At 46.2% G+C, this 10832-nt stretch overlaps 1 protein-coding gene across 2 annotated transcripts in view; it reads right to left on the bottom strand.

Annotated features, from left to right (window-relative positions):
• Positions 1 to 767: 767 nt before the first annotated feature.
• Positions 768 to 10832, bottom strand: part of PKM (pyruvate kinase M1/2) — a 34816-nt gene continuing 24751 nt past the window's right edge. Inside the window, exons 9-11 of one of the 2 annotated variants that reach the window (XM_075007363.1) lie at positions 7114 to 7280; positions 2873 to 3054; positions 768 to 1995 (exon numbers count right to left, since the gene is read on the bottom strand). In XM_075007363.1, coding sequence (XP_074863464.1) covers positions 1889 to 1995; positions 2873 to 3054; positions 7114 to 7280 — 456 coding nt within the window. In that variant the 3' untranslated portion in view covers positions 768 to 1888. Of the gene's footprint in view, positions 1996 to 2872; positions 3055 to 6322; positions 6490 to 7113; positions 7281 to 10832 lie in introns of both variants that reach the window. The other variant, XM_075007362.1, reaches the window with a different exon arrangement.

Genomic DNA, 10832 nt, shown 5'->3' with positions numbered 1-10832 from the left:
GAAAGTGCTTGGTCCTGCCATGAGGGCAGGGGGCTGGACTCAACGGCCTCTTCCAGTCCTACTCTATGATTCTATATGCTTTCACTTTAAAAAAAAAAAGCGCTCCTTGCAGAGACACCTTTTAAGCCTGCTGAATGGAGTTGAGCTTGATCTTAATATTGCTGTGGAAGTGGGCTCCAACTTCAGCCTAAGAGCCAGCAAGACATCATCTGCTTACTTCATCAGCAAATGTTTGTTACCACATTGTTCCCACTGCTCCTGCACAGACCCACACAGGGCACAGCAGACAGGGAGCTTGCCTGAAGATGCCAATAGGCTGTCAGCTGGGAGCCAAGTACCTTAAGTGCCTCCCAGCTGGAGCCTGCACCCAAAATACCCAAACCTCCTCCCTCCAGGTCACAATTTCTTCACCCAACATGCACCCCGCCCCTTTCTGTACCCAAACCTCCATCCCAGACTGCACATCTCTGTTAATGTGACCACTTACCAAGTTCCTGGAGTGGCTTTTCTCCTCCCCCTGCTCCCCACCCCCCAAAAACTGCCCACCCTTGATCTTGGTGCAATGCAACAATTGCAGTATTGAGGGCTCCACACACTCCCCTTGAGTGTGCATCTCCCAGCAGGGAACATGGGTTATTCTGCCTCAGGAAGGTAGATTTAGAGACCTTGTTTCCAGATATTGTGTTCAAGCAGATGTTTTCTGCCACCTCTGAAGAAAAAAGGACAACCCCCCTCACCAATGGAAAAACCAAGCGAGAGCAAGAGGCTGATGGGTGCTTCAGCTTTTTATTTAGTGATGAACATAGTTGTGCTCTACCACCCACCTCACCCAGTACAGCAACTAACGTGTCCAGATTTACAACACAGGAGAATGCTCTTGGGAAACAACTACTCAGCTATGCAATACCATGACAGGAGCACAAGCAGCTCTTGGAAGCGCAGAAGGTGGAAATGCAGCACTCAGCCCTTGTTGTACTGCTCCGGGCTTCCCACCAGTGACCAACTTAGTGAACCCAGGCCTGAGCTGCATCTTACACTCTTGGCCCACACTGGAGGTTTCCATCACTGCTTTCCAGATACACTGGCACCCTGGACTGGTTCTCTCCAGCTGCACTGGGCAGGGGACAGTTTGTCTCACACAAGTTGATATTTTAGGACTTAAAGGGTTAAGTACATCTTAATCTTCCTCAACATCCACTGGTGCACTAAGATAACCGATGGATCTGGAGCAGTGTTTAAATTATGGAGTGTAGAGAGCCATCGTAAATCCAGACAGGGAGACGAGACTAGTTTACATACTGAGAGTATTCAAGCGTGTCTGCACACACCCATGATTTAATCTACCACACCTCCTAGAGTGGAGTGCACTGGTGACAAGGTACAAGATTGCAGAGTAGAACTAACAGGGACCTGGCAGAGAAGTGAGGCATTAAGCTGCTGATGATCTGGGTACAGAGCTGTTGAGTGTTAACACCGGAGCTCAGGCAATCACCTTGCGATTGCTTCCATCTCCTTCACACCTGAGAAAGGCGCAGGGACAGACAGTATTCACTTTTAAGACACTACCCGGACTACAAAAAGTGGGATGAGCAGCACAGTCAGTTGCCATGCAGGAATTTCCTACAGCAACTCCCAACTACTTGAGGGCAGAATTACCTCAAGGGAAAAGGGTCATTCGTTTTTCAAAAAACCAAACCATTTCAAGTATTCTCTTGGAGTAACAAAGGTCCTCCTTCCCTCGCTGCTGCATTTGGTGGTGTTTAGCAACCTATACCCACTCTACACATGGATAACATTGCAAGCAATTGCCAGCCTAATGCGAGGGGGTAGAGCAGAGAAGAAAGTGGGGGGAAGGGAAGGGAAGGGGTGGTTGGGGGAGAGCTGGTGTTCATGGAACTGGCACCACACGCATGGTGTTGGTGTAGCCGGACCCCGGGCGCCATCCTGTAAGTACAATGACAAGATCGCCAGTCTTGAAGAAGCCACGTGCTTTGCCTGAAAGAGAAAGATCTGTGACTATCGGCACACCAGGCTCATGCCAGCTGTTCAGTGAGCTGCCCTAACATTCCCTAGGCCCAGTACTGCAAGGTTTTACATGTTCTTCCACAACAGGCACCAGAGACAAGGACTAACATTTTTCTGGTAAAGCCAAATAATTCAGAAGGGGTCATCTACCAGAGCCAACCCATGGATTTAATAGCACTCTAGGCCCTCAGCCCACATAGCTGCTGTTTGCAGCCTAAAGGATCCACCTAGTAGTTTGCAAAGCGTGCCGCCCCCCCCCCCCCCCCCACCTTGCCACAAGATGGCACCATTACACCAGGCAGAGGAGCTCTCCGGTGTCTCAGCTGGCCCAGCAGCAGTTATGGTTTGAGCTATAGGAAGGACATGACCCCTCACTTCTGTCCCACATCACTTGTTCCAGCTGGAGACTTTAAGTCAGCTAAGGGGCCTCCAGCTGAAATGTGCTTTCATACAGCCCATTCTGAACTCTGGCACTGGGCTTCTGTCAATGCCCTGTAACCGTGGGAGAAGCTACCTTCACTTCAGCTCTAAGTTTGTCTAGCAAATAAAAAGTGGCCGCTCAGACAGCTAAGTCTGTTCATACAGCTTTCCGTGGAAGGTACTGACAGTCAAGGCCTGTTGTGAAGAGCACATAGGTTTTCAAATTAAACAGTTTTCAGTAGCCATCTCTTAGCAGCAGTGATTCTAGGAGACCCCACTGGTTTGTTACAAGCAATATTTTTCCCATTAGCAGACATATGGCTCTGCCAGAAGGCAGAGGATGCCCAAGATCAGAGCATTTGGAAGGAGTCCTTCCACAAAGCCATCAGTCACACTGCTTCATCTTCACTCTGGTCAGCTAACTCACCCACATTCATGCCCATGTTAACTCTGAGATCCACATCCTCAGCCCATGCATCCTGGGTGGGTTCTTTGCACAACACAGGGAAAATGCCACGGTACAGATGGGCCTGGCGTGCTGTCTGTCCATTACGAGTCACAGCAATGATAGGAGCACGTGGGCGGTACCGGGACACCAGGTGTGCAGATCTACAAGGAGGGAAAACAAAAATGGAAGGTAGGATTAATATCCAGAAGCCTCCCCTACAGGGCAGCCCAATAAAAGCTTGAGAAACTTCCATGGGTAGTGTGCAGAAGATTGGAGAGGATCATGGCACTTCTTATAAGCAGGTGCTGTCTCCAATGAGGTGAAGACAGTGGTATGGAAACAGCTGGTGGTAACCACTGCTCAGGTGCTTTGCACAGACTGGCCAGGAAGAATATCTGCAATAAAAGTCATGGAACAATCAGAAGTTTCTATCTTTAGCTTGAAGATCAGACTGGTCCTCTCAGCTACCAACTCACAAGAACAGAGGACATGCTACATCCTTTCCTCGAAGGACTGCTCCAGACACCACCACCTGTCCTGGCACAGCACGCCAGCTGCTGGAGGTGGGAGTCTCTTCCCTGCTTTCCCAGAGTCTGGTATCCTCCCACTTCCATTCTGAAGCTGAAGAGTTTAGGAAGCTGCACTCTACACTTCCGATGGATGTTTACAGCGCTGGGCAGGGTTGCTCCACCAACAGTAATGCACTTTTTATTTTTCTGCCCTTCTGCTGCTGTGGCATAGTTGCTAGGTTTTGACCTGTGCACACTCTAGGTAACATCTATGGATCCTGTTTCTCTTCAGAACAGAACAGTAAAGGTTTACCCTGGGGTGCTCCTTTTTTCAGGGGCAGGAGAAAGGCTTCCAAGTATCACAACTAACACCATTAAGATTGACAAAGGAGGAGCCTTAAGCATGCTGGGGAGGGGGAGAAATCGCTGCCGGTGAGCAGCGCAAGGAAATGTAAGTAGCAGCAGTGGCTTGCCAGGAAGGAGCATGGGGTTTTCTTGCAGATTTCCATCTAGTTTTCACTTAGATCATATCTTACCAAGAATTAAGCAGAGACTCTCACTCCCATGGCTAGTGAAAACGCAATATTCAGTCCACTGTGTAGGAGAAGGAATAGTGTTGCAAAAACCCAAAATGGTTGCATGTCTGTGGAAGTCACTGGTATTTCCAGCACATCTGCAGAATTTAATTTGCCTGGGAGAGCTGTTGCAGAATTTGCAGTCACAAGATACCAAATTCTTTCGAAGGACCTAGAATGGTGTGTGAGCAGTAGATCACAGAAAGGAACTGATGCGCACAGGGTGTGATGCAGCAGAAGTCAACAGGACACTTTTCAAAGCAAGCTGTTTCCAGGGCAGTCACTGGGAGCTGGTCAGACGGCTTCAATAGGGAAAAGCCGAGAAAGAGCTCTAATGTTTTATGAGGAAAAAAGTCAAAGTACAGCTCTGGTCCCAGCTGACCTACCCTCTATTCATCTGTTCAAAGACGACTACAGCTAGTAGGACAGACCTATTACGAGCTGTTGCACAGCTTTTTTTACACAAGGCTTTAGAAGCAACAAAAGGTATGATTTATGAGGGGCATGTAGTAATGATAGGAATTGTAGGTATAAGGGGTACTTCTTCAGGGTTTCAATCTGCGACAGCTAAAGCTGGAGCAGTGGGACAGGTGCCTCCCTTTTCTATGGGGGCAGCAGGGGAGTTAACTCTGGATGCAGGGGGACTGCAGTCAGGGACTATGCAGAATCTGTCAAACTGAAGGGCTAGGATATCAAGAGTTGTACTTTACTGCTCAACGCGCAGCAGAAGAAAATTACACAACTGTGTTTCAACAAGAGATTCTTATGGCCCAGTTCTCATGAATCAAACTTTAGTAAAAAAACTGTTTAATTCTGACAGTTTCCAGTCCAAGTTACTTGCTTACAAGACAGCAGGGCCAGCTGCACCAACCCAGCCAGCCACTCAAACCATTTCTACTGCCAGAAAAGCTGTTTGGTGGCTCAAGGAACCCAGGTATTCATAGATGTAACAGAATCCAGATCTAAAAATATTCAAATATCAAAGTTGAGATCTTTCAAAAAGGTCAAGCGTAAGGCTGTCTGGAACCTTCATGCAGAATGGTTAGCTACACCAGCACAAGGACACAAACACTCACTACTTAGTTTTCCCTGTTCTGCAGAAATAAAGTTGGCACCCATCTGAAAATTTCTTTAAGGTGAAGAATTCACAAGTGGCCCACTTCTTCAGACACTTCTGTACCGCTACCTGCTGGGTCCAGATTCAGGGTGAGATTTTGTAACACTAAGAGGGGGCCACCAGTTTTTTTTTTTGGGAAGGGGAAACCCCACAACACTTCTGGTTACTGAGATTTGCTTTGAGAGAAGCAATTTAGTTCTCACGTTTGGATGAGCTTGAAGCAAAATGCATCTGCTGACCTCTGAATACTTGTGTGCGCGCACACAGCCCAAGGCTATGGCCACCTTCAAGATGATCATGGACCCCTAGTGGTCCATGGAACACACTTTTAAAGCAGGGTTTCTCAGACCATTTACTGTGCTGTCCTGCGTTTTTCTAGCCATGGGGTCTATTAAGTGACCTTAATGGCATTAACGTTTCTCAAAGCCCAAGATGTTGCAGTTTACGGAACAGCACCCGAGACTGCTTCACACTGTCCGCACTAAGCAATGGAAGTCAATGCAGGGAACACGTATTGGCTGAATCTAGTATTAGAGGCTCATTCCACAGATTTGGCTGCTGTATACTTTAGTGTAAGACTGCTGTGGATTCTAGACAAGTTCAGGCCTCTTCACCCAAGCATGACATACATTAAATTATGCTCCCTCCTGTAGGTTAACACTTCCTTATATGGATTAACTTCCTGTTTTAAGCTTTTCTTTAAGCCAGGTCAAGTAACCCTGTGTTTGAAGTCATCTATCTGGTCACAGGAGGATTGGATATTATAATAATGGTTTACCAGAGACCCTGTGCCAGGCAAGTCTTCACTTTTGCTGTCACTATAGTCAACCCAGCTGGAAGCCCAAGTTGAGGGCTGCTTTGTTCAAAAGGCTAGATTATGCACCTATCCAAATGCCACATTTCTCCTGTTAAAGTGACAAACTTTCAAAAGTTGTTTCCTTTACTGGCAGCAAAGATGTAATTTTTATCAGCAGATAAATATCCTGTGTGATTGGTGCAGATGCTAAGACAGCAGAGAATGCTGGAGAACTGAATCAGACTTAGTAGCTGCAGACTTCTGAAAGGTCTGTCCATCTTCTGATGGCCTTAGCTTTGAAGGTACCTGGCTTTGTGGCTGTTTCAGTGTAACAGTTTAATTCATTCTTAAAACCACACCTTTGAAGGGATCCTTTTCCCCCACCCTGGTCACAGAAGTCCATTTGATCTCAGGGAGCCTTTCACCTCCTACCTTCCAGACTTGGTGAGAATGATAATGGCCCCACTGCAGCACTTGAAGGAGGCTTCTACAGCGCCAACAGCGGCAGCTTCAGTAGGATCACGGTTCAGAGGGGTCAGCCGTCGCAGTTCCTCAAACAACTGCCTGTGAAAGATGGCGGCTTCGGCCTCGCGAGCAATCTACAAGAGCAACACGCATTCGGGGGAAGACAACATTCATGTCAATCAGCACTCGGGACACAGGGGAAGGTGAGGTGCCATGCCCAACAGGATGTCACTAGCAGAACCTTATTTTGATATTCAGAAGATTCACCAATCTTTTATACGATCAAGTCCAGATTACTGTACGGTACTGGGGGTGGTAGTATTTAAAGCACATTGCTTATGCAGTCACAAGTCAGAAATCAGCATGTTATTTAGCAACTATTCACCCACCAGACAAAGGTTTCTCTTCTGAATTCTGTGACACCTGCTAAGTCACCCCACCCTGCCTGGCCAGCACACTCTTCACATCCATGTCCAACTGCCAGGCGCTCTTGCTCTGCTTCTACCTACCTCCAATCCTGCTGTACTAGAGGGATGACAAACTCTGATTCTGCTAGTGTATGCACAGCTGAAGTTGTGAACTGTAAGAACTGCTCACCAGGTGTGTACGGTGTTAAGAGTGGAATGTGTTTCTACCTATTGACACGTGCTCTGGAGCACAAGCAGTTTGCCTTGGTTAGAGAGCATCTCTAACCCACACTTTGGAGTGAAAAAGCTTATTTAAGAGCCTAAGTCTCTCCTGCCCTCTCTGAGCCCTACCTGCCAGACTCGGTCAGAACTATCAGAGCTGGAGCTAAGCACTTAAAAGAGGCTTCCACAGCGCCTACAGCCATGGCATCAGCAGGGTCCCTGTTGTTAGCAGTGACGCGGAAAAGTTCTTCAAACAGCTGACGGTGAAAAATTGCGGCCTCAGCCTCGCGAGCGATCTGCAGGCCGGGGTAACAGGGAGGGAGAAGAAAGGAATGACACAGAAAGAAGGAAAGAGACACCACACAGTAATGTGACATTGAATTAATCTGCTTAATTATCAGGCATGCAGGCAAGAAATATTAGTAATAGGGTTGTGAAACGTCCTTTGGCTCTGAGGCTAAGATATAACACAGACAATCACAGTTAGAATTCTAACAGTGCCAAGTCTCATGGCCTTGCAGTGCCATTTCTTGCTGCTACTTTGTACAATGATCACCCATTCTTTCAGAATGGGACTCTTACTACTTTTTTTTTTTTTTTTTAATAATGGAAGCCCATCAATCCATGATAAACATATTTATAATGTTTATCAAAAGACCTCCCTCAGATACAGGTATAATTGGTCCCTCGTACAACTGTCTGTAGTTTTCACCCCATAAAAGCAGTGCTAAGTGCACCAGTGAGCACATGCATCAATTTTCAGCACCACTCTGCTGCTGAGAGCAGACAAGCTCTAAACTTCAGCCTGCTGGAGGCCCTGTTCAGCACTTTTCCAGAGGTACAACTTTTAGGCATGCCAGGGGACAGAATGTGAGTGATGGCACAGGAGGTGTTGCATCAGGGAACATGTGTTCATCCCCCTTTTCATGGCTCTGAGCACTGTTAGAATAATCTTCTATACAACCAGGCTCCAACTTGGAGCCTGTCATATACCATCCCCACTTTTTGTAAGCAAAGGGGGCAGGCTCATTTCATGGTTTGGGTGTTACCTTAGAAGAGCCAAGAAGCCATTTTCACAGTTGCACTACCCTACACTTTAGTAATACTGTGTACAGTACAGAAAAGAAGCCTTCCTTCTATGGTTGTTTCATAAAACAGCCTACAGAAACTCAAGATCTGTACATACTCAGCTGAAGTGCACAACTTCAGAAGGCACTTTAGTTTTTGTTCACAACGAAGGTATAATGCAGAGCTTCCACACCCAGTTTACAGACAGACAATCCAGGGACACTCGAAGGGAGTTTGTACAACGATCTAGGGCTCTTCAATAATTCAGTAAGAGTAAGAGAAAGCATTTAAGACAAAATTTCATTGACTAGGCAATGCTAGCCCTTCACAACCATATAAAGAAGGCATGCAGAGTTTATTAGAAAAGCATGCAGAAAAGTTTACACTCTTCAAGACGACTGACTGAAGTTATTTATAGCAAGCAGAACAAATGGAGGCTTAGACAAATTTAGTTGATCAAAATAGAAATACTCCATTCTATGGCACCATCCAAGAGAAGAGAGAAATTTACAAGTATTAAATTGTCACCATTACCCCATATAATAATTTTCATTTAAATAAATGGCTTAGCTAGACATCTAAGACTGGAAAGTCCTAGACTTAGGCAAGGAGATCCTTTAACAATAATTCAAACAGACACCTAGATTATATTATAAATGCAGATTAAATGCAATAAGAGCCACAGTATTAGCCACAAGCTTCCATTACATTGGGTTTTAAACTCGTTAGATAAAGGGGGATAAAAGTAAGTTTCCACCTCGTATAGCATATTCCAAACATGGAAACCAGGATCCTCCCCGTACATCTTCAGCACTTGACTCAAAGCCAGGCATCTATCTTTGGGTAACATGCAGCATAAGCTTGACTTATCAAATGGCTCCTACCTATACAAGATAAACAAAGCCTTCCCCTGCACTCCTTTTTGAGTTAGCCCTGCCATATAAGGAATTGCCATTGACCTAACACTGATTAGCATTTTCACCTGCTGGTATATTTACTAGTTTCCCCTCAAGTCTGTGGGACAGTCTGGTCACATTCTTGATTTTGGGCGGGGGGGGGGGGGGGGGCCAGAGGGTGGAGTAGGGAGGAGTTTTAGACTTTGACTTGGTTTACCACTACCTACAACCATGTCGGTCAGGGTGTGTGACAAATCCATACCCATCCCAATGCAGTTAAAGTAGCTAGTACGCTGATGTGGGAGAGCTGGCAGCTTAGAGGAACTTCACCAGATGTGCTCCAGCTGCACTCACCTGCCTTTGGGTTTCTCTATGCTGCTCTGCAGTCTGATCAAAGCTCTTTTAAGCATCACACACGGCATACACACAGGAGAGTTACTGAACTTTGGGGTGTGCACTCAACACCCTTGTAGCCCAAACTACAGGGCAGTACTTTCTTTGAATTTCATTGGACAAACTGGCAAGGACAGTGTTTCAAGGCTTTTGCTTTTCCCATGGTTGAGTTAGTTGTCAACTTTTTAAACTGACAGGGCCAACAGAAGATTCGGGAGCTGCTTGCTGCCCTGAGGATGCATCCCATCCAGCATCTGGAAACTCGCTACTGAACTCCTGGAGTACCGTGCTTTCCCCTCGGGACATGACCGCTGTAGCTGTCCAACAAATCACCACGAAGGAGAGACTACTACATTCTATCAACACAGGGTTTAGGGTGCTGGAGCCGAGCTGTGCTCAGCTCTGCCAGCTTCCCAGCTCTGCATGCTGCCTCCACAGCTCCTACTGGCAATGGCTCCCAGCCAATGAACTGGAGGAGTCAGCACTTGGTGGAGGCAGCACAGAGCCCCCATGGATGTTACTCCATATAGGAGCATCAGGGGCATGTTGCTGCTTCCACAGAGACAGGCAAGGACCCTGTGCCAACCCAGCTATAAACTGGATCATCAGTGAAGATCAGAAATGCTGGCTGAGAGATCTTTCTGGCTGATAAGCACCGGATAACTTAGCTTTTACTGCAACTTTCTTCTAGAAAGAACAGCTTTTCAGTTAATTTTAGTGGTCCATGCTGGTATTTCACTTTAGGAATAAGCCATTGTCTAGCTACTCCTAGTAAGAGATATTTAGTGCTACTGCAATACACTAGATTTGATTTGGGGATAGCCCAAGTTAAAAAATAGTGTGGGTCAACTTTTCATGGTTAGCATTCTGAAGTCAGGCACACCCATATTACATGAGATGCTTCAGTTTCATCATCTTATACCCTGGTTTCCCCTCCCCTCGTGTTCTGAGGTTCAATTCTCCAACAGGTTGCCACTATGAAACCAAGTGCACAGAATTTAACCTGGTAGCTGAGAACCCAGCATAAATGCAGTAGAAAAATGATGAGCTACAGTATGGAAAATGAAGACCAACACTAGAAGCCATCCCTTCAGAAAAAACAAAATGTTGCCTTGAGCGAAACTAAGCCAAGAACCATTTGTATTAATCTGCTGGACTATGGTTTACCTACAGTAACTAGAAATATGGAAGGTCAAACGTGAGATCACCAGTACTCAAGTAGTATCTGGAGGCCAGCTAAAGAATTCTTCTACTCAAACTAGATTAACATGATATTTAACTGAATCACAAGAATTCATTTACAAAACTAATTTTTACTGTAGCAAGTTTCCAGATTTAGGCTTCAGGATCAACCCTCAAGACTTCTGAGAGAGAGAAGCTTTAGGCAGACAGTGAATAGTTTACAGCGCAGGGCAGAGCAATCACATGCTTAAAGATCAACGGCCCACAGTCTGGTTTCATCAGCTGTTCCCTAAGTGTACACAAGCACCA

Source organism: Carettochelys insculpta, chromosome 12, assembly GCF_033958435.1.
Source record: "Carettochelys insculpta isolate YL-2023 chromosome 12, ASM3395843v1, whole genome shotgun sequence".
Lineage (NCBI taxonomy): Eukaryota > Metazoa > Chordata > Testudines > Carettochelyidae > Carettochelys > Carettochelys insculpta.
Note: the sequence above shows the minus strand (reverse complement) of the source record. Positions and strands in the feature narration are given on the sequence as shown.